The 24,552-nt window shown below is 39.6% G+C and overlaps 2 protein-coding genes across 5 annotated transcripts in view; one reads left to right on the top strand and one right to left on the bottom strand.

Moving 5' to 3' along the window:
• Positions 1-5,290: 5,290 nt before the first annotated feature.
• On the bottom strand, positions 5,291-15,509 carry suds3 (SDS3 homolog, SIN3A corepressor complex component). Of its 4 annotated transcripts, none has more exons than XM_078251345.1 (12): positions 15,301-15,509; positions 13,615-13,684; positions 13,446-13,501; positions 11,506-11,577; positions 9,518-9,537; positions 9,235-9,391; positions 8,856-8,951; positions 8,552-8,613; positions 8,430-8,451; positions 8,006-8,111; positions 7,021-7,105; positions 5,291-6,257 (listed from the first exon to the last, which is right to left on the bottom strand). In XM_078251345.1, exons 1-12 carry the CDS (start codon positions 15,410-15,412, stop codon positions 6,159-6,161), a joined length of 957 nt encoding a protein of 318 aa, XP_078107471.1. In that variant the 5' UTR covers positions 15,413-15,509; the 3' UTR covers positions 5,291-6,158. The 4 variants fall into 4 exon arrangements, with proteins under 4 accessions (XP_078107471.1, XP_078107475.1, XP_078107472.1 ...); XM_078251349.1 differs by lacking the exon at positions 15,301-15,509 and adding an exon at positions 14,492-14,602; XM_078251346.1 differs by lacking the exon at positions 15,301-15,509 and adding an exon at positions 14,275-14,452.
• A 4,198-nt stretch (positions 15,510-19,707) lies between these two features.
• Positions 19,708-24,552, top strand: part of taok3a (TAO kinase 3a) — a 73,828-nt gene continuing 68,983 nt past the window's right edge. The window contains exon 1 of the mRNA XM_078251340.1: positions 19,708-19,866. The gene's annotated coding sequence lies outside the window, so the exon portion shown is untranslated. The remainder of the gene's footprint in view (positions 19,867-24,552) is intronic.

Here is a 24,552-nt window from a genome sequence, read left to right as displayed (position 1 = left end):
GTCACCGACCTCGCCAGACTGTTATCGGGTTGGTGTGTCAGAGCCTTTAGACTGCCTGGTCATAAAAGCTTGTTGTTAGTGGGTCTCATTCTGAATAGCAATTTAAATGGCATGACACAAAATGCCACACAAGCATACGAGCTGGTATTCATGCAAACAGAATACATATATTATATCACATTAACTTTTTCAAGTCATGGTGGTTTCTTGATGCTTTTTTCTTTTTGATTTCTTAACTCTCTGTTACCATCTCATCTGTAAAATCATTCATGTCAAGACGATGGTGTGACTCTGTGTCACTTACTATCTCGTCCTCTATGGCTTCTTTGGGAAGCTGATTGGTCAAAGACATGCCGATAAGTGCCATAAACTGCAAAAACTGGAATTGGGTTGCAATGCTGAATCTAGTTATTGTATATCCAGTGAGCTATACCTTTCTATCTTTCTTGCTCTCTCACCTTTCATGCTGTACATGGCTTAGTCCCTGAAGTATAAAAGAGTTATACCCAAGAGGGTGTTCTTCAAAGTGATCATGGCCACTTGTCTACACCTTGTAGCTGGCAGTTCCACCACTAGTGCCAGTAATGACAGCGAAAAGCTCCCTGTTGGGGATTTTTTCTTTGAAATAGCCTGCCATTAGTTTGCCATTCCTTTTACAAATCATCTATTCTGTATGTCAAGGACATAGTCATACTGACCCTGGCTACTGTCATGTCCTGTGCTCATCTAAGGCAAGATTACTATGTATGCGATATGACAGGGGAACAGGACATGACTGCCTGTAGTCATCCATAGGTAGATGACTATACAGATGTGGACAGTGGATGCCAGAATATTAGAGCTACAACGTTATGACCTTTTAAGGCACTTGATGATGTTTTAAGGCAGAACAGATCACGAGGGTTAGTTACATGTTGAGTTTTTTTACAAGGTGAATGAAAGACACATGGTTTTTCTTATGGTGAGCAAATAATGGTGGAATATATAATCCTATCCTTTACACATGTAAAAGGATTTATCACAATAGCTTAATTCATTTAAAGCATATTAGTATTAGATTAGATTTGCTTTAATGTCAGATTTTTCTGTGATGCAAGAAAACTTTCAGAAGAAAATCTAATCAAAAGCAAAATAACTCATTATGCAGAAAAATTGCCCCACACACTGATGGGTTGTTTTAAACTACAACAATGCATCACATTGTATAAAAATGATCATGTTTTGTATGTAAAATATTAATATTCAAAGTAACTAGTAACTAAAGCTGTTAAGTAAAGTGATGTAAAAGGTAGAGAATGAAGTAGAAGTATAAAGTAGCATACAATGAAAATATTCATGTAAAGTATCTTACATACTGCTTACGTACAATACTTGAGAAAACATTGTGTGAGCAAAAGTAGCAATACCTCAATGTAAAAATAGTCCATTACAAGTAAAAGTCCTGTTTCCAAAGTTAAAGTACATATGTATTGTCAGCAAACTTTGGTATAAAGGGGACTCATTTTGCAGAATAGCCCCTTACGTTAACATGTAAGCAGGTTTTTAATATTGTAGCTGGTTTTGGTGGAGATTATTTTACAAACTTTAGGGTGGGGCTGCATTACAAATAGGGGAGGAATGGGGGGTTAATAGGGTCCCAGTGGCTCATTTTCGCCCAAGGGCCATTGGGTTCATTGGTGAAATGAACAAAAGTCAGGGAATCACATGTTTTATTTGACAATGTGGGGATCTTGTGATCTTTCATGCTTCAAATGAGCTGTGATAACACTGCATCCCTTAAAACTGTGGGAAAGGCTGTGAGACACGTTTCAAGTGCTTAGAGTGCTAAACATAGACGTTGATGAGACCGTCATTAGGCAATTCTCTTTGAATTAGCAGAATGGTTGAGAGTAACACACACACACACACACACACACACACACACACAGAAGTTTAATTGTACAAGCTGAACTTTTCCTGGCTCTAATAAGTGGGGGAAACATATTACTTCCAACCTGTAGTTTTAATTGGGGATTCATGGACCAGATTCATGCTTAAACAACATAAATAAATGTGCTCTATATCTATCATGATATGATATGATGATGATTTGAAGTGGGACCTTTAAAAGCAGAGCAGCATTTCAGGCACAGATAAAAGAATTTTTGAATAAACAAACTTATCATTTGAAATACAGTACCCACTTCAGAAGCCCACTGGCCTCTGAGACGGATGATTTATTTAACTTTGTTCTGCTTTATGTTATGCTGTCTTAACATCTGAGCAGCTAAACAGAATAGGACTGAGCATATGAATAACTGATACTATGACCTGATTTTGTAATGAGCAGTAGCTGCTTAACAACATGAATGTTTAAAATGATCAATATTGCCAAATGGTCCAGTGAGGCTGCAGCTCAATTCCATAACCCTGAGTCAAATATCAAGAGTCAAATGAAGAGCTTGTACTGTAAAATGAATTCCTCTTCCAGTGCAGACCTGCTGGAGAGTGATAAACTACAGGCACACACACACACAGACACACACACACACACACATCCACAAAGATATACACACACACACACACACACACACACACACACAGGCCTAGCATGGTTGTCAAGGAGCTACGGTCCTCTCTTCAGACCCAGAGGCAAATCCGAGTGTGCCTGGATCCCACTCGGTTCCCACCAGATAGCACCGAGCGAGCTGCAGCTCTCCGCCCTGTAGCCATGCATCGCAGTGCTAACATGCAGTGAAGCGAATGCTCAATTTAGGGGAAAGAGGATGAAAGAGGGAATTTGGTGCTGGAACTGGGGCGAGGGGGATTTTTATTGATGCCCTGGGTGAGTTTTTATGCACATAAGCAATAACCACCAAAGAGTAAAACAGCTCAAGTGAGACTTACCAACAAACCCAAACCACATCCAGAGCGTGGTAATGACTTGTGGTCATGGAAGGCTGGAAAGCTTCTTTTTGTTTTGCGCATGGTGAGTTTCAGCAGGTGTTTTACACACACTGAGTAAATAGACATGGTGCATGGGGGAAAAAATGTATTCATCACCAGAGAACTGTCTACATGCTCAAGTGCTCCCACTCATTCCCTTGCTTACTCAGCATATTGATTTAAGACAGTATAAACATAGACTGTATTAAATAGAGTACAAACGCCCAGCAGCTTAAGACCCCAATCCCAACGAGCGAGAAATGGATCATTTGAAAGGCGTGGATGTGGAGAAGGGAGCTGCTGCTTGGTTAAATGTGAAGATTATAAGGCAGTGAAATGGGTGATCGACACACCACATAAGTGTTCATGATGAGCTTTTGATATCATTCGCTGTTGACTTCCAAGCCCTGGTTCTTGGCAATAATAAACTGTACATTATTAACACTATTCAGTGTAATAAATGAATGCCAAATAAACATATTCTAATATGAATTGACATTAATATACAGTATATTAGCTATAGCTATAGATAATAGCTTATATTTGTAACTCCTAATACAGTAGCATGGCAGACATGGATCATGACAAAATGAGCCCCTGGACACTGACATGTAGAAGGACCCCCACGCCTACATGAGCGCAAGACACCTACAATATGGCCAAAAAACAATGCAGCTTCATCTCTTTGTGGTATTTTTTCACGTTTGTGGTAATGTTTCATCTGTTTGTGGTCATCTTGTGTCTCTTTGTAGTTGTTAAGCATCTTCTTGTGGTCATGTTGCCTCTCTTTGCGGCCATTTAACGTATTCTTTTGTAGTCATTTGATTGGCTTTCCAACAAGAAATGCTAAGTCACTTCATACATTGGTTCTGGTCCAGAGGCCCCTGTAGGCCGGTTTAGTAATCCATCCTTGATACTGATGTCTATCACCTTCTGACTCTAGGAGGGGCAATCAGAGGGTTCCGTGCCACCCCTCTGTCCCTGCCCGATTCCAGCAATGAAAATGCCCCTCGGTGATGGAACACAGTGGTTAGATATGAAACTGATGCCAAAAGACTCAATAAAATCCATACCTTGTAGACACCACATTAAAAGCCTCAGTGTTATTCCGACCTTAACCAAAAGCCAGACATGGGATGCAATAAAGGGTGCAGACGTTCATCACATTCACTAAGAGCTCATTTTATGCCGCTGCAAGAGACTTTGCAATTACACCTGACAAATTCTGGACAACAAGCATTTTAAAATGAGCATTGCTTTTTGTGCAGCATGGCAAAACAGTAATTGCCCTCCTTGTCAGGCTGTGTCATTAAGTCAGGCGAAGTGAAACATGCCATCCAGTTATAGCAATAGGACACAAGACGGAAATGGCCGGCTGCTCGGTTGGAGGAGACCTGTGCTGAAACCCAAATAATTCAGCTGTTTACAAAGTGGAGGGACGGTTGAGAGCAGCTATGAGCGGAGTGCAACTGTGAGGTGACTTGGTCAGGTTGACAATGTGGAGAAGCTGGTAAATCAATGCGATGGGTAAACATTTCCCCTTAGAGATATGAACACAAAGCACTGAGACAGAAAAATACACAGCAATTCAAATGCTTCGACTGCCGCTACTATTAAAATTAATGATCAATTTATTATTAAAAACAATTTACAATGAGCATGTTCTATAGATATTGTAGGACTGTTCTCTAAAACAGTTTCTCAACCAGGGGTCCACAGACCACTGGGGGTCCGTGTCTGTTTCAAGGGGTAAGTGGAAGAGTTTTAAATATGCATTTACATACTTATGTTTTTCTCATATTTAAGCAGCTGTGATCAATGCTTTCATATTAACAATGTCTTACAGAACTAATTGTATGTGAATGGGCTCACTGGTAATAACCATCAGAGTCTTGCTGCTTCCTGTAGCTCTGCATGGCTTACTGAGAGAGCTTATTAGTTGCTCTAGCTGTCTGTATGGTGTCTCGTTGACTTCTGTCTGTATAGTTTAACCTGTACTAATGTCTTGGTGTTTTCTGTTGCTCTGGTCTAAAATCACCTAGCCAAAGGACTACAGTTGAAAATTAGCCACCTGGCTAACACTGGCACATTTCCAGAAATGTTCATTAATGTGTTTTACTTTATAAAATAAAGAATAGAAATAAGAATAAGAGAATTACCACAGGACTTTTGGCACAAAACGTTACTGTTCTGGCTCAGTCTTGCCGCTCCTGTTTCCAGGGAGCTGTTTCCAGCGAGAAAGCTCTAGAAACCCACTGACAAAGACTATCTGGTGAACATTGATTAAGATAACTAGTATAATGCCAGCAAACTTGTGTATTTCAGAAACATTAAAGCGTTGAACCTTTTCATCAAATCAATAAAATGCAGAAAACATTTTTAATAAAATGGAACAGTACAAATCAACAGTAAACTTAGTGCTCCACATGCAAATACAACTGAATTAATCCAGATCGCATATGGAGAGGATCACATAAAATGGCAAAGAAATAACATAAAACCTCAAAATAATTTTTTTTTTTTTCAATAAGAAATTCAGGGTTTAATATATATATATAGGACTTTTGAACATGTTATTAGGGCAAATCTTCAGCACAGCAAGCAGCCATTACTTGATGACAGTGACTGAAGGCGTGTTCTTTTGAAAATGGCATGACTCCTAGTATAAGGAAACAGTAACTTCTTCAGTCATGGGATTCATGATAATCAGCCAAACCTAAAGCAATTCCTCATCTGTTTTTCAGTGCATGCTTCGTTACATGTCGCCAGTGAGACAGTTACAAAGGCTTGAAGACAGTTTCTGTGGGGCAACATGATGCTGTTGAAGAAAAATAACTTAATGATAAATGTAAATAAGACTGCATGGTGTAGAAAGGATTTGTGTTCACAGCATGAGACAAAAATCAAAGCAGGCTCCTTTATGATCACAAACTACCTTCTCACACACACACACACACACACGTGCCACATAGTGACAAATAATGCTGGAAAACAGTCAGTTGCGTATATGACCACTTTTACTGTACCAGATCAAACCTGATGAGTTATTTTTGGCCACGGAAGACTGTGTGTGTATGCTTCTATAATTGGGTGGGGGGGGGGGAAGAGTGTATATGATGAAGAACTGAACTGAGATGCACCAAATAGAGAAATAGAAGATGAACGAGCCGGTGGATGAATGGATAAATGAACAGATGGGGGTGGGGTGGGGAGGGGATGGGTGGGGTAATGTTTCACGCAGCCGACCGTCGACGGATGACAAACGCTCCCCTCTGCAGCTGTCCTAGGTAGATCCTCATCTTTGTACTGTCGCTCGTCTTCCTCACCCAAATCTGGAGAACAAAGACGAGATAATTCCTCAATGCAGTCATTACGAAATAAATGTATTCCAAAAGTAGCGGTTATTATCTAGAAATCCAAGATACTCCAGAAATAAATTCATGTTACATTTTTCATCAGAATGCTCCCAGGAAAGATGAGCTTTCCTTTTCCAGTGATCATTCCTTCTTAGTGATAGTCTTGTGTTGATTAGAGCGGGGAATTAGCACCTGTTACTAATCAAACACTGATAAAATATGTAAAATACATCTGTGGCTGGTATTTCTTCCCCTTCTACCACTCAGGTGTCTGGCCCTCCACTGCACAATCAACATTGAAAAGTGATAAGACAGGTGTCGTTTGGTAATTTTATTATTGTCAACAAATCTAATCGAAAACGGGAGTAAATGGTGCATTTGTTGGAGACTAGTTTCAGCTGTGGATAAATGCACATTTGGTGCGCTGGTGAGTATTTACAGCAGCAGGACGGTGTGTGTGGGATTAAGTCCAAATAAACTACAGTGCTCATGGTAATGAGGGAACATGTCGTCTAGTTCGACAGTGTGGCTCATTAATGTGTTTTAGTGGTTTTAGACAACAATGGAACTCTATGACAGAGGAATACAATATATCAATCTTTAGCTACACGGACAGTAGTTAGTAGGAATCATGGGATTGGTTGACAATAAGGAAACTATAGAACATCTCCAGTCTCATATTTTAAGCAGTAAACCCAATTCTATGTGCAACAGGAGCTGGATGAGAACTGACGTTTACCTCATTGGTCCCGACTGAGCTGATGACACAGCTAATCTTTGTGTTGTCCTTTGACTCCAGATAGATGGCCTGGCTCTTGTGGTACCTGGTCGCATAAAAGCACACAAACATTAATTTGCATTACATTTTTTTTTTTTTTTTTTGGCATTTAAGGTGAGGAATAAGGATAGGCATAAGTGAAGACAGGAGAGGTTCATTATACATAATTTTACCCAGCTGAATAAACCACAGTTCTCCTGAGATGGCACTAAATAGATAATTTAATTTAATAAAATTGAAAGTCAAAAAAAAAAAAGTGTTCTGTTTTTTAATGGCTCCAAACTGTCAGAGGACAGAACCAACCCAGGGGAAGAGTCTGACAACCAAAATGTTTGATCATTAAGGGCCCACTGAAGAATAATGACACCCTGCGGCTCTTTGTGAAGGCTTTCCGGTGGTGGTCTCTTCTTTAGCAAAGAATAAATGAGACTTTGCCTCGAAAGAAAAGTGCACATACCTCACAGCTCGCTCCGCTCAACTTCCTCTATATCAGCAACTAATAAGAGTTCTATTATCGTTACCCTTCTTCACATGGCCTTATGTTCTGACACATCTGATGAGGAGCTCTGCTCTCAAAACAGAAGGGCACCAGAGCTGTGTCTGGTCAAGGATTTTCATTTTCTTTATCTCTGCATCACGGCAGAATGCAGCACTGATTCTAATGCAGCCACCTTCTCTGAATATGTATTTTTATGTTGGCTTCAAGCACGGACGCTTAATCAGTGGCTCCTAAGAAATATATGTCTTTCTGTAGCCCAGAAGAGAAGAGGCAGCCATCAAAGTGGTTGTAACATGTCTTTAGAAGACCAAACCAATCACCCAAGTCATCAAACCCATGGCAATGTGGCCATCTAGTGGTGACACAAGCTGTAGACAAGCTATGTGAGAAATGGCACAATGTTAGGGAAGCACTGGGATGCCCGTTTAAAGGAAGGTTTAAATTCACCATCTTTTGTCGTAGTAAAGTTTCCCCTCCTCGATGCGGGCCTCATAACGCTGGGAGGGGTTCTCCATGGGAGCGGAGGGGACGTGCTCTGGAGACGAGGGCGACACTAAAGAGGGAGAAACACCTGATAAGTATCACCATACAAAACGTATGTACAAATCTTTTCATGTTTTAAAGGAATAGATTTGGGACGCATTGGGAAATATGCTTATCCACTTTCTTGCTAGGACGAGAAGGGGGGATGAGACGATCGGTACCACTCTCCTCTCTGTGCGTTAATATTAAATTCCAACTAGCAGCCTGTTAGCTTAGCTTAGCACAAAGACTGGAAACGGGTAACAAAATGCAGCTAATGTACCAGCTCACTAATTAACATGGTATTGTACAAAAACCGAAGTGTTAAAAAAAGTGAGCATTGACATACCCGGCCGTTTTGGTGACTTGAGCTGTAAAAGAGAAGGTGTGAGAATTTTAAAAGACATAATTATGAAAAAAACAAGATTCAGCAGGGCCATGCGTAAAATCAAGACGATCAGACACGCTTACCTTATTAAGTGTTCTTAGATCTTCCATTATCTGTTCATCTGTTAACAAATAATTTAGCTGAGGTGTGATGAGTTAAGGAAGGCATTTTAAACACAGCATAGCTGAGAAACGCAGCCAGTTCCACAGAGGAAGCTGATCCTGACCTCCCATTGAAACAAAAAGCTCCCCTGGGAATCAAAACGTATCTTGAGAAAGTGAAAATACTACCAGTACAAATAACACTCAATACTTTGCCCCTGACAGATTGATCTGGTGATCAGCTAACGGTAGCTAATCAGAGACTGCAAGTTTATGCAAAGGATATCTGGTGCAGGTTTTCTCCGTTTATCTGGTATTGGGACTGGATCATTGGGCCGTCTCCTCAGCTTCCGAGTCATGATAGGTTTTACCTCCATTGAATCTATGGATGAAAGAAATAATGACAAACTAAGATCTAACATTAAGATCCAAATAGTGTAAAAGTTCCTCAAAAAGCAAAACAAAACATACCTTACAGACAACTCAAAAGGACAGCAACATCTTAATTGACTGATTATCTGAAAGTCCTACTTTTAAATTGGACAACTTGGTATTTAAGTGTGTAGAGAGAAAAACTCTCCCTTCCACCCACATGCCTTTTACTCCATTTATCTCTCTTCTCCTAAGCAAGTCACTTATTAATAATCCTATTCTGTCGCCCTTACCGCCTGTCAGCTCCATTGTTAATTTTTCATTCTCGATCATCTTCTTCTTCTCCTCCAACTCTGCAATTAGGTTTTCCTTCAGTTCAACCTTTTTATCGTCAAACTCCTTCACCGCTGCCTTCTTCTCCTTGATGTAGTTCCTCTCCACCTGCTCTGTCTGCAGAAGGTTGAGAGAAAGAAATGATGGAAAACGAAGGGATGTTTTCCATGTACTACCAGAAAAGTAAAAAGGTCAGTTCTGTATAAACTGCTTCAGTCAGTCAGCAAGCAGAATTATACTCACCTCAAGCTGGAGAAACAGATCTGTAAAGACAAAAGGAAAAACATCTGTTTAATGTAATTATACTGGCACATTATCACACCATCTGACTTTCAACTATCGACTTTGGTTATTCTCAAGTAGAGCTAAACAGATATATCGGCTGGCCGATATTATCAGGCAAAGTTGGCCCATCACAGGCGTATCGGCGTTTATTTTTATTTATTTATTGAAATGGTCAGCAATTGACTGATACAGAAATTATGTTTATTTAGCCATTTAGTTTTAACTAACCATATACCACTAGCCACCATATTGGTAATCGGTGAATCATTCCCCTCTAAAATCAGTATCGGTCTTAAAAAGCCCATATCAGTCAGGCTCTACTCTCAAGACTAGAAAAGAGAAAGTATAAGAAGAGAGCGCAGTGCAGGGTCACAAAGAAATAGGAGTGTATAGTCAAAACATCCTAACATATTTAACAAATATCTATGAACCTACATGCATGTGTTGCAGTGCATTCTGGGCAAAACAAAGAGACATATTGATCAGCAAAAAACTGAGAACACAAAATTCTGGGAAACAGCTGATCGGAGTCTGACCGGACCACTGAGTCTACAAAAATAAAGTAACCAATATAACAAATGGTGGAAGATGGACGGGTTGGGAGCAGAGAGAGGAAGATGGCTCTGCCCTTTTAAAAAAAAAAAAAAAAAATGTAATCTGCTCTTGTACATTTACAAAATTATGTCTGGGTAGACACTGTCCTTTTCCATTCATCTTGTATGTTGTGATAAGTCACACTACCTGTTTTATTTACCCTTTTCTGCACATCATCGTCATGACATCGGTGCTCACACTGAACGTAAACATTCAGTGTTTGTCAATTGACAATTCCAATACATGTAGCTTCATCTTCAAAATGTTAACAAAAAAAGAGAAAGGCGTTACTTTGTGCAATTCTAATTTGAACAGAACGCAGGAGAAAAGACTAGAAGTCAAAACTATAGTCATCCACAACATGTACAATACTACTGCAATAATATTAAAACAAGTTCATTTATAACATCTTTTGGCACCAGCCATGTGGGAAATCGAACCTCTTTGTATATAATGCTTTCATGGCCAACACTTCTCTTGGGATATTCATAAGCTCTTGCAAAAGTTTCCTTTTTCTATTTCACACCTCCAAGCAGTTGTTTTGCAGCACTGTTTATTGTCAATGTTCTCCTCTGGCCAAACAAAGCATATTAAAGCGCCCATATTATGCTCATTTTCAGGTTCATAATTGTATTTTAAGGTTGTACCAGAATAGGTTTACATGGTTTAATTTTCAAAAAACACCATATTTTTGTTGTACTGCACAGCTCTCTCTCACTGCTGCAGATCCTCTTTTCAGCTGGTCTCTGTTTTAGCTACAGAGTGAGACCTCTTTTCTTCTTCTGTACTATCTTTGATTGCACTCGCACATGCGCAGTAGCTCAGATGTAGATCATGTCAGCTAGCTAGCTCCATAGACAGTAAAAGAGAGGCTGTTTCTCCAACTTCAGGCAGTTACCTTGGCAGGATTAGCTGGGAGACTTCTAAATGAGGGCGCACATGTAAGTAGTTCTTTTGTAGATTATGGTGAACTTGTGTGTGTTGTAGCCAGTGCTTTTCTATTGAGAACGAGGTAGCATGCTAGCGTTAGCATTAGCATGCTAACGCTACAAGCTAACGGTTGCGGTTAGCCGGCTCGCCGTGCCGATTTTGAACAGCCCACCTGGAGACTGAAGGCAGGACACAGTTTGTATGTGTGCGGAAGCACCAGAGACACAAAAGAACACCCCAAATCCCAGAAAAAGTGATTTTTTTTCATAATATGGGCACTTTAAAAGGAGGAAGCGCCCCAAAATTTAGAGGAATATACATATAGTAATATAAAGAATAATCTGCTCCAAACATTTGGTGGTTGGTGTGAATGCATCAGGAGCAAAGCAGTGTGTTCGGTCTCTAAATATCGCTCAACTTGCCTGCATTTCGGAGTCTCTCTTTGTACTGCTGGTCCAGCTTCTTCATCCTCTTCTGATACTCCTGCAGTGTACCTGCAAAGAAAAAGTGTCGGACAAGTTTACTAAATGTGAACATTATGGATGTGCTCTACCGATATTTTTTTTATTGAATGTCTACTGCAATCACATGTGAAAAGTAACTACATTTACAAACTGAATCTTTTTAAATCGAGAATTGTTTTTGAATCGACTCTTGAGCCTATAAATCGATATTGAATCGAATCGTGACATTTTCTGAATCGTGCACCCCTACTGAACATCTATTGAATCACAACTTTTGCTTTAAAAGTTTTACGGTGTTGTGAACTTTTGTACATCCCCCAATTAATATGTTTGCACACCCTGCAGAAAACCACACAGCCTTCTTTCCCTTTCTATAACCGTTCAATTGCACGTGTTACGTCTTACACCCATTATTTATGGCAATATTTGTATTCTATATTTATGTTCTTGACGGTTGCAGTACTTTGCTCTATTGTTTATTCCATTTCCATGTTTTCTTTGTGTGCACCAATCACACCGAGGCAAATTCCATGCAAGTGAAAACTTACTTTGGCAATAAATCTCATTCTGACCGTGTCCCAACCGGCAGCAGCAGATGGCTGCCCACCGAGAGCCTGGTTCTGTCTGAGGTTTTTGCCCATGATGACGAGACTGCACCAATGTCCAAAAACGCTGACTAAGACTAAATTAACATGCATTATTGTTGACGAAAAAAGACGAGACTAAAATGTTTTGCATAAAATAAAAACTAAGATAAAATCTCTCTTCACTTTTCGTCTACAATCGTCTCTACTTCTTCATCGTGAGATATAATATTCTGTTACGCCTTCAAAATATTCCGAATGAGTTTGTGCTGTTGCTGCAACACGAACACTACATGGAGCAAGAACACAACACCCATAGACAGTAGCGAACACCAGAGATTGGTTACCTAGAAATAATCTCAGAAATAATTTGTTATTTAAAAAAAAAAAAAAAGACTAAAATGTTTTGACTAAAACTAGACTAAAATGCCGAGACTTTTAGTCAACTAAATCTTGACTAACAAAAAAAAAGATATGTGAATGACTAAATAGGACTAAAACTAACAAGGACATTTGGCACAAGACTAAGACTAAATTAAAAATAGGTGACAAAATTAACACTAGCACTGTCACACTAAATGCTTGCTCTTGGGGGGGGGGGGAATTGTTGGGTCTGTGTAAATTATAGTGTGGTCTAGGTCCTACTCTATCTCTAAAGTGTCCTGAGATAAATTCTGTCATGATATGACACTATAAATGAAATTGAATTGACTGTTATTCTGATTTAGATGTTTTTGTGCCATGAGAACCAGTAACTTCTGTAGTTATTACAACTCCAATATGAGCTGTTTCATTCAAATAAATCACCAATATTTCTAGAAAACTCACCTGCAAATGTTGGCATCCTATACCTGTTACTCTCATCAGCCACCAACCATCTAGACTACTCCTGCATTTGGATTTACAATAAGCTCACAACTTGTCACTTCACAATTTCTACGCTGTTCAGAAATAGTTTGAATTGGTAAACACCAGACAGACTTTTGAAGATGAGTGAAAATGAGCTGCTCATGAGGACAGTTTGTCATCAGTTATCATCCGTTTCTCAGCTGGTTTCTCTTTTTAGCCTGAGACAGTGGCTGCACTTTTAAGATGACTCGGAAACAGCCTTTGTGGCCCGATGATTTAATCCCTAACCACCACCATGACTAATCAGTTGGATCTGGTTGTGTCCTTCAAAAATGAATCCCCATGTTCACACAAATATCACTCCACAAGATAAAGAGCAGCAGTCATTCACATTTGGAAAATTTCTCACACACTTCAGTCATTTGAGAGGAAAAAAAAAATAAAAAAATATGAAAAAGTGATTACCTTCTTGTAATTGCTGCAACTGTCTTTTCAGAGAGGCCAGTTTGTCTTGGTACATTCTGCAATGAAATAAACCAGAGTTAATATCACCGGGCAAGAATGTAAAACTTTCAACTTCAAATATTTATTATTAAGGTTAAAACAGCTGATCCATGGTTGGTAAAATCCTTACTGCTCTTTGATTTCAACATAGTCATCCTCGTCGTGCTTGGCAAGATCTGTTTCACTGGCATCTTCCGTGTCTGGAAAAGGCCATGATAGGAGAAGAATCGACTTAATTGTCCAAACTATTTATTAACTACAATTCAGATTCTCTGTTAAAAAATAATAATGTGCATGCGCTCATTTCGGCATACTGTACCACAAGATAATGATGTCGTGTTTTAGCTTTTCCGCAAACAGACAGCAGAGATCTGTACAGATCAAAGGACGTGCGTGGCACCGGGTAAGGTAATGGTGAACACCCTACTTGGGAATGCCCTCTAGTTTGTTGAAATAGGACACCAGGGGAAATCCAAATTTGCCATGAAATATTATAAACTAGGCTATATGTTCTCGGATCGACAGCAGAAAAAAGTTTAGCCAGACAAAGCTAACGCTTGTAATTTTAAATCAAATTACATCAATAATAGCGACATAAATATAGCTGTTAATTTGCCGCATGGTGGGATTAATCACAAACTGTCCCCGGCTAATTTAGTCGTGCTGTCAGTCAAACGGCAACTCTCTCAAAGCAAAGCTAATATGTTTAGGCTAGTGCGATGTGGCAAACTTGGGAGGCAAGTTTCTCAACACCGGCTAACCTAGCTAAGTCATTCGGCGTTAATGTTACCTTCAAAACCCGACACAAGAGAAGGATAAGGCCCAGTCGTATTAAGCTGACACAGCAGCTTTCATTTTCGGTTAGCATTAATGTGCTAGCTTAAATTAGCACAGTCTGCTGTTTAAACAGTAACAAGTTAGGCATAACAGAACCGTCAACGTATCCGGAGGAGGAAAACACAAGTCCAGCTGTTCGCTTGGAAGTCAATGTCAGGAAACTAGCTAACCTTGTAGTGTTGTCATCGCCTTGCTTTCCTCTTGTCTTTCTTTCTCTTTCACTGCTATCCGTCCTGCCTCACTGAATGGTGTGAAAAGGGCAGTGCAGTGGACACAGCACGCAGGGTTTCGCTTGCCTGCCGACCTGTCAATGCTCGGAACTAACGTTACGTAGCTAGTTGGCTAATTAACGCTATGAACCCCATTTGGAATAGCATTTATTTAAACTGTGTATTAATCCTGGTGGGTTATAAAATGCCTGAATTTCGTAATTTACAGTTACATGTTATACAATAACGTAGAGCCAATTTGCCTAATAATGTGGTAAAAACTGATTGATGCCACACGCGTAACGTTAGTATTGAAACGCTAACGTTAGTTAGCATGTAAACAATTGCGAGTGTGTATTATTATCGTTGAACGTGGGCTCAATTTTATATCAGCACTGAAGACGTTAAGACAATGTAACGTTAAACGGTTTAGCTAGTTTACATCACCTGCTTCTGAAAATGTTCTGTCCTGGGCAGACACTTGATTGGCGGTAGTCGGGTAACGTTAGCTGACTTGTTATGTTACGTTAGCTAGTAAGCTAACTGCGTGTGGCTCGTATTGGGCTAGCTTTCCAGCGTTGGGAACGGGCAGGTAAAATTTGATTTAGGAAGTGCTAAGAAAAACTGTTTCGAGTCGAGCTTAATCTGTAGATCACTTTAAAATGCTGCACTAAAAATAACTAAATGTATGCAATAATCGCGGGCTTCCGTTACTTTTCCAACAAGTAGACAGAGCCCGACTGTCAAGAGCTTTTGGTCAATTCGTTTACCTTCCTCTGAGTCTCTTCCCCTGAAACTCCGGTCATCGTCGTCTTCCACGCTATCAAGTTCTTCTTCATCGTTGTAATAATCCACCATAGGTGATAGCAAAGTCGAAGCCATTTGTTCGCTTGAAAAATGTAAACAAACACAAAATAAACAATCGATTTGTGTTTTGCAGCTTGCTTGGAACAGCGCCTACAACTGGCAGGACCTCCGAGTTCCAAGCTGTCTGACCTTATGCCTGTATACAATGTATGTAATATTAATGTGTAACAAATCTTTAATTTGATTTTTCAACAATTCAAATGAAGTATTCCTGATAAAAGATACCAGTCAATAATTGGCGTATTTTCTGTATGCGCATTGAAATCTACGGTAAAACATTTAAACAAGCATATTTCCGAACAGGCTATGAGGTCTCTTTGTTTTGGCTCCCGGCTCGATCGCTCGCTATCCATTGTTTTTCTACACTCAGATGATCTGTGAAGAGTTAATGAGTGGTCAATAGTGAAATCCAGTGTTTTACAATTAAACCAGCCACCACAGTTGAAGATGTATTCGTGTCTCCTGTCTGTTTCCCCATGCTTAAACATGCTTATCCAGTGGTATACCCTATCACTAAGACATGTTTGACCTGTAGGGACCAAATAAGCTGTAATTTTAGTTACAATGGCAAGAAAAAGTATGTGAACCTTTTGGAATTTCATGGTTTTTCTGAATAAATTTGTCATAAAATGTGATCTGATCTTCTTCTAAGTCAAGGGTATTGACAAATATAATGTGTCTAAAATAATAACATTTTTTTGATCTTTCATGTCTTTATTGAGAACGACCAAAAAAAATCTCATAGTGCTTGTGGAAAAAGTATGTGAACCCTTGAGTTAATTACCTCAACAAAGTTAATTGGAGTCAGGTTTTAGCACACCTGGAGTCTCGTTAAGATAATGAGTTTGGAGGTGTGGACTACAGCTACTTTGACTGATAAAAAAGCTCTGCACAAGATGAACACGCTTCTGTGAGCCATGGCTTGCCAAAAAGAGCAAGCCATGGCTCACAAAGCTGGCAAGCGTTACAAAGTTATTTCAAAGACTTTAGAAATTCACCAGTCTACAACTAGGCAAACAATCTACAAATGGAGACACTTTGGGACGGTTGCTACTCTACCAAGAAGTGGGCACCCAGTCAAAATGACACCAAGAGCACAACGAAGACTCATCAATGAGGTCAAGACGCAATCCTGAATGACAGCCAAGATTTGAAGGCATCATTGGAACTGGCTAACATCTCTGTTCATGAGTCTACAATACGTAAAACATTGAACAAGCAGGGTATCTACGGCAGGACACCACGAAGGAAGCCACTGCTTACAGTGCCAGTTTGGAATCATTGAGGGGAAGATGAATTCCCAAGTATATCAGACAATTCTTCAGGGTAATGTGAGAACGTCTATGTCAGCTGAAACTGTGTAGAAGGTGGGTGATGCAACAGGACAACGACCCAAAACACCTGAGCAAGTCCACAACAGACTGGCTTCAGAAAAACAAAATCCACATTTTGTAGTGGCCAAGTCGGAGCCCAGACCTCAACCCAATAGAGATGCTATGGACTGACTTGAAGAGGGCCATACACACGAGACGTCCAAAGAATATGACAGAGCCAGAGCAGGTCTGCCAGGAAGAATGGGCTAAAATTTCTCAACGATGTGCAGGTCTGATCCACAGCTACAGGAAGTGCCTGGTTGAGATTATTGCTCCAATGTGGGCCAAATGGTCAACCAGTGAGGGTTCACTTACTTTTTCCACTACTATTTTTGAATGTTGAATGAGTGTGTTCAATAAAGACACGAAAGATCAGAATTTGTTTGTGTTACTATTTGAGACACATTATATATATTTGTCAATACCCTTGACTTATGAAGATCAGATCACATTTTATGACATTTATTCAGAAAACTTTGAAATTGCAAAAGGTTCACATACTTTTTCTTGCCATTGTATTTCCCCAAAATGTATTTATTCATAATACTGATGAACTATTATGTCATCTCCTGTCACCACACTGCCAGGATTGGAACATAATAAGAAACCCATCTATTTGGTTTGACTTAAAATATATGATCATTTATTTAGGCAATTTATTATTTTAATTAGGGTCCAAAAACAGTCAGTTGGGTAAAAAGAATGAGCCCTATATTATCTACATCATCAGCCACATACTGAACATGAAGACACAGTGGCCTAATGGGTAAGGCTCTTAAGTGAGGGATTGTGGGTTCAACCAATGGGTAGAAACTTTGCCATAGGATGGGCTACAGGAGTAAGAAAAACCAATAGTAATTATCGGAATAACTGTCATTTGCAACCCTAACTCTGACCACTGCTGTCAATTCCAGCCACGTTTGTTAGTCAATATGTGGTCTTTCAGAATCTGGCCTGTCAGAAGACACGCAGCTCTGTTGTTACTGTTATGCTGAGCAGACATGTAAGAAACTGAGGGAGCATCATGAACAGACACAGATTGAAAGGCAGTGTGCAGGCACACCAAAATTGAAGATGAAAAATTCCAACTTAAACATCCGTGGTGCCAAGAGAGGTTTGATTGAGAAAAAAAAAGTAAAAGTAAAATATGTAAATGCTGTAAATTCAGTGGTAGCCTACCTACATTTCAACATGTATTCACTAGTGATTTTTGTATTTCAGTTGCTTTTAAGATTAAAATTATTATAGCCTATTATTTGCCTGACATAATGCCATAAAGTAAATACACAATAAAGGTGCTTACCCAACCTCATAACGCTCCTCACGTGTTTTATTATGTACGAAGGACTCACTTTCTGCAATTATTTCAGGTTATATATATATATATATATATAATATCCTGATATAGAGCTGGGCGATATGGAAAAAATCTAATATCACGATATTGTTGACCAAATACCTCAATATCGATATTGCGGCGGTATTGTAGGGTTGACAATTGGTGCTTTCACAAAATATTTACACAATGAGATTTTTGATAAATGATCATCATTAATGTGGATATAACTATATATATATATATATATATATATATATATATATATATATATATATATATATCACAGACTTTGTGAGATGATGACAAATACAAGGTGGTCCTTGGGGTAGGTTGTAGCACATACTGGGGTAAGTTGTAACAGGTAGACAAAATGAACAAAAACTAAGGGTACTCAAGTGATATGCCACAACAACAGTTTTATTTTAAATGAATGGCTGCAACAATAAAATATGTGTGAATATGGGGAATGTATGTGCATGCACACATGTGCGTTTGTGTGTGGATGTCTGTACGTGCATATTTATATGGGTGTTTGTGTGTGTCAGTGTGTGTATGTGTGCGTGTGTGAGTGAGAGCAAATTAACATAAACATATTTACCCCCATTCCACAGAACAAACAAATGAAATGCATTCTTTATCAGTTACAATGGCGACAAGAACAAACAAATGAAATGCATTCTTAAGTCACAATGGTGACAAGAAAAAACTAATTAAATGCATTGTTAATCAGAGTCAAAATGGTGACAAATGAAATTGGTCAGGCCTGGAGTGCATGCCTGGTGGACCCAAAAGCTACATAAACACTTGACCCACACTTGATGGATGTAACACTTTCATAACACGTGTTACATCCTACCCCGCCACTGTCACCCATTGTTTAGCTAGCTGTATTAGCATGGTGCTTTGAAATTAGCAGGAGGTTGATACACCATTCTTTACTAGAGAAACTACAATTTCACCTGATATAACTCATACAACATTATCTTCAACGGTAGAAGTACTAAACAAAATATTATCTTGTTATTTATTTATTTTTTTTTACTTTCTTACCTCAGAATTAGATTTTCTGCTGTAGCTTCAGGAGAGATAGCAACACAGACTAGAAAACCTCCATGTGGGATCATAAAGGAAGCCTGAGGAAACTGAAACTGTCACATGACTCCTATCTTATCCCTGATTCATGGAATTGGTAGTGTTACAACTCACCCCGTGTTACAACTGTACCCGGTCTCCCCTACATTGCTTTAAAAGTTTTACAGTTGAACTTCTCAAGTGCAACAGCAGGTGGAAGCATTGCACTAAGTACATTCAGGAGACGACCTGAATTGCCATCAATGAAGTTGCAACAGTATGACTCAGTCTATGCATCTTTAATGATTTGCAAAAGGAATCAAGGTGTAGTATTGTTACTTTACTTTTACTTAAGCACTTGCTTTTTAAAGCAACATTGCGAAATATATTCAATGCTGTATGTTTGCACAAGATGCAAAACATTACATTTGGTATTTATTCTGTACAAAACACGAAGTGCACATCCTTCAGTGCACCCTTCACTAGCTACATGAGACAACTTTATTTCCGCCTGTCTGTCAAAGTAGCTGTCAAACACGGGCGAGGGGTTGTGCTCATGCTGCTCCGTCATTCAGGAAGTCCACACCAACTGACAGCACTTCGTAAAGTCACACCGACATCTTCAGAGTGGGACTAAATGTTCTTGAATTGAGTACGTTTTTTAACAACGACGAGTTTTACAAAAGGTAAGTGTCTTTTTTCTCTGTTGTTGTTTTGCTGTCACTGTTTGTTCCCCCCATTAACGGTTAACAGCTCGTGCTAGCCTCGCGCTCTCAAACTGAAATGACACTTCCTCTTGTCTCAACGGCTAAGCTATTGAAGCTAAATGTCAAAGCAGTTAACACTGAGTCGATATACATGAGGGTTGCACCTGAAGTTGAAAATGACCACAGTCGCCTGGTTTCGACGTTGTTCGGCTTGTTCTTTCAACGCCACTCCACTCAGAGGTGGTGAGTAACGTTACAAAGACCAGCATCATCTCACTGGGGTAATAAGTGCGTAGGTTTGCTTTTTAAAGGTCTTAAGCGAAGCGCATGTTTGTTAATTGACGTGTTTCTGCACCTGCTTAAAAATCTACGCTGCAATTTGGATACTTAGCTACGCTGTGAACTGACTGGGGAAGACGCTTCGCTGTTTGGTTTGTTCCTCAGGGGGTGAGTATGGAGAGCGAACGGATGACAGGTTGTAATGAAGTGTACAGTTGGGGGGTTTTGAAGCCGACAAGACGGTTTGACGCTGTGTAAACTTGTCTTATGTGTTATTTTAGCATTGTCATGCAATGTGGGCCAGTCCTGCGTGAGTCTGTCACATCCAAAATGACTGTGGTACCTTCCATTGCATCCTACATTGTTGTGAGTGAGATTTTACTACAACGCACTGTCACAATGGCTTTTGGTTGAGACGGTGTAACGTCCACTGCACATGACCCGAACCACATTTAACTATATTTTAATACGTCTTTCTGCACTCGTTAATCAGTCGAGCATTGGCTGCATCATTGACACTTTTGTTTTTCACGATTACGATTATAATATTTCCTTGCATTAATTTCATACAAAGACATTAATCGCACGTCATTCATCTTTATTTTTATTTTGTAAGTCCTTCCAGGTGTGAATGCTGTAAACGGTCATCACAGGCATGCAGCAGAATAGTGCTTGGTTAAATAACCAGTGTTCAAAGTAAATGTAGGCTAACATGACGTGCTCGAAATGGCAGATGTAGATGGCAAGCTGAGCACTAAAACCCAAGCTGACCCAACATGATGTCATCTCTTGTTGGTAGAGCGCATGAGTGAGAGGCAGCGGACCTGTGTTTCACTGCTAAACTGTGTCATTTGTAAAGATTTATTTTAAGAAGCCTGCCCTCGCGATTTCAAGCAGGGATCACCAGCATTTAATCCCATATTATGACATTGCACCTGCATGTCATTCAAATCAATTTATACATTTTACAACTTAGAGGTGCAAAGAAGGGGATGAAAAGCTAATTTCACACACACATGTTTTGCACAATAGTTTAGGTTACTTGTCTTAATGCCAAGTAACAAAGAAAAAGAATAAGTTTTTTGAGAGAAACGACTGAGTTTTTTTAAACAGCTGTCTAGTAGGCTCATTTGCAACGTATTGACCAAGCAATTGAGAGAGGGAGCAGAACGTGCCATACTTCCTTATTAGTGATGGTGTTTAGGGCAGTTCAGTATGTGTGATTTTACTTTCACTGGACCCTTTTCAGGTAAATGTTTCACTCATCTAGGCTGTTAGACTGATACAGAATGCGTGTTGGTGCCAGACACTGTAGGCTGATAATACACAGGTTATGACTATAGACTAGAGCTGGGCAATATATCGATGATATATTGATATCGTGATATGAGACTAGATATCGTCTTAGATTTTGGATATCGTAATATCGTAATATGGCATAAGTGTTGTCTTTTCCTGGTTTTAAAGGCTGCATTACGGTAAAGTGATGTAATTTTCTGAACTTACCAGACTGTTGTAACTGTTCTATTATTTGCCTTTACCCACTTAGTTATTATATCCACATTACTGATGATTATTTATCAAAAATCTCATTGTGTAAATATTTTGTGAAAGCACCAATAGTCAACACTACAATATCGCTGCGGTATCGATATCGAGGTATTTGGTGAAAAATATCGTGATATTTGATTTTCTCCATATCGCCCAGCCCTACTATAGACTGTAAATATTAATGGACAAATCATCCGGTTCAGCGAAGTGCTGCAAATGCCAAAGTGTCTTAAACCTGCATTCTATCTGAATTCCAGCAGGGGGCGACACGTGCGGTTGCAAAAGGAGGTCGGTTTATGTAGAAGTCTATGAGAAAGTGACCCACTTCTCACTTGATTTATTACCTCAGTAAACATTTTCATATGAGTTTATGGTCTCAATCGCTAGTTTTAAGTGTTCTGCAATATGGAATGATAATTTTTTGAATTATGGTCTCATTGATTTTAAAATCGACGATAAAGCAGGGGGTATTTTAGGGCGTGGCTATGATGTGATTGACAATCCGCGGCCTGTCTTATATGTAATTTAACTATTGGACAAAGATATATTTAAAACCTAGCGAAGCTAAATCTTACATCGAATTATGTAGGCTAACTTTCAGCAGCAGTTGCATCCAGATTGGCAGTGAAAGTGTGTAATGTAACGTAGAGTGTAAGCAGCTTTGCCAACTCTCAGCTAACGTCACAGTCAGATACCGCCCAACAGTCTACGGCTCCTCCCTCACGTCTAAAATCGTCACATCCGCAACCAAGATGGCTGCGCCCGTAATGGCCAAGGGGGTAAGCTTATCCTCGGAATGCGTAGCTCCTATGGCGCCATTTTGATGCTAACAAGCCATCACCTCCCGTTTGCATTCCATTGACTGCCATTCATTTTGGCGCCACTTTGACAGTGAATAACTTTACATCTGAAGCGTTTAAAGACTCTATTTGTCCATTGTTTATTTCTAAAGAAACACGACAGTGTATAAAAGGCTCCATTACCTTGTATCTCACATTATGGCTCCGTAGCAGACGTTTTTGTAAAAATAGGCTAACGATTGTGTCATAACCACGCGACTTACTGTCGCACAGTAGAGAAATTACCGTACAGTACAGGAGAAGCTCGCAGGTAGTTTCGACTCACATTAGCTGTTTAAGTTTAATTTCTTAATGTTTTCTAATGTTAACTAGCATTTTAGTTAGCAATAATTAGCCTGTGCCTATGTTATCACCTTACATATACCTACGCTCTCCGTCTCTGCAAGATTCGGAATGACTGAGATTTCTCTTGGCACAGCTACCAGAAGACTTACAACTTTCAGACAGGTTGCTCACGTCACATCTACGTCTTCGAGCTCAGTTGGAGGCTGCGCAGTAACGCTCACCCATCACCGGAAAAGTGCTTCTAATATCCTTCACTGGTCTCCATCCAGAGCAAGGGGATCTGTTGGTCCAGGTACCAGTATCGGTATCGGCTCCGATACTGCCTAAAATGCTGGTATCGGTATCGGGAAGTACTGGAGTTTATGCACCGATCCGATACCACGTAATAAAGCCCTAAAGAAAATCTACGTTAAAGTAGTTTATGTTATTTTTCCGTTATAACTGGCTGTCAAACTGGATAAAAAAAAGAAAGTTCTGTGGCATTCATTGTTTGTGTTTGTTCATGTTTCACAAAGAGTTTAATCTGAGCCAGACCGACAACAAAGATAGAAGTCATATCACATCCATACAGGGATAGTAGTATACAGTTGTTAAAACATAATAAAATATATGACACACTGGTATCGGATCGGTACTCGGTATCGGCCGATACGCAAGTTCAGGTATCGGAATCGGTATCGGGAAGCAAAAAATGGTATCGGACCATCTCTACTCATAGCAGATCTCAACAAACCAATGGGTGACATCACACATGTTCTGTCCATTAATATTTACAGTCAATGGTTATCACGTGCTAAATGCTTGTTTCTTGTACAGTGGCACCCAAGAGAGGTTAGCCACATCTGATCAGGTAAAAACTTTTTAGTGCATGTTGTAAAACGTGAGACTTTCAACACCAAAAGTCAAACGGCTAAGAAATTGACGAGACTTTTTTTTTTTTTAATAGTCACATAATCAATAGACTATTGTTGTAGTGTTTTGGACGAATTATCATGTGCTCCTCTGCTTTAATTTGGCCTTTGTTAAAGACTGGATGATACAGGTCTCTATGTGTAATGTGACAACAAGCTTCCTTTAGACAGGCATAGGCATTTGCTAACAGTCATGTCTTTTTATAGAACTGTGTGAGAGATTATTGAGACGTTAGCCAGGGGTCTTCTCATGAATTTGCACAAAACCCTTTGAGTACTAGTGCTGTGTGTGTGGGTGTGTGTATGCTGATGGGTGCACTGGGAAAGGACTCATCAGCTGCTGTTGACAATTGGCTGATGTGGCTGTCAGGGACAGGGGGGTGTGAGCCAGACATGCTCACACTGAGGCCATGTTCACACTAAAGGCAGGCATGCAGAACATGTGACAGGTTTAAATCAAGTTCATTAGGCTTAAGGCAAATTGTCAGAATCCACATTTTTTTCAGGCCAACAACGTGCTATGGGAAGAATTTGTTGTATCAAAAATTCTAGTATTTACAAGGCTTTGCCGATTATGTCATTCTAGCTAATGAAATGTCTCAGCATTTGAAACCTCATTTTTCATCGGACTTTGTCATTTTCTTATCCGAAAACTGTTAAGTTTTTCTGTGAGATTTATAGTATGAGATTTCATCATGAGCATAATCAACTCCACTTAAATTACCATTTAAGAATACCTGGTTTGCTACCAAAGAGTAAAAAGCAGACTTTCACACTGT

This window comes from Sander vitreus, chromosome 5 (genome assembly GCF_031162955.1).
Source record: "Sander vitreus isolate 19-12246 chromosome 5, sanVit1, whole genome shotgun sequence".
Classification (NCBI taxonomy): Eukaryota; Metazoa; Chordata; class Actinopteri; order Perciformes; family Percidae; genus Sander; species Sander vitreus.
Note: the sequence above shows the minus strand (reverse complement) of the source record. Positions and strands in the feature narration are given on the sequence as shown.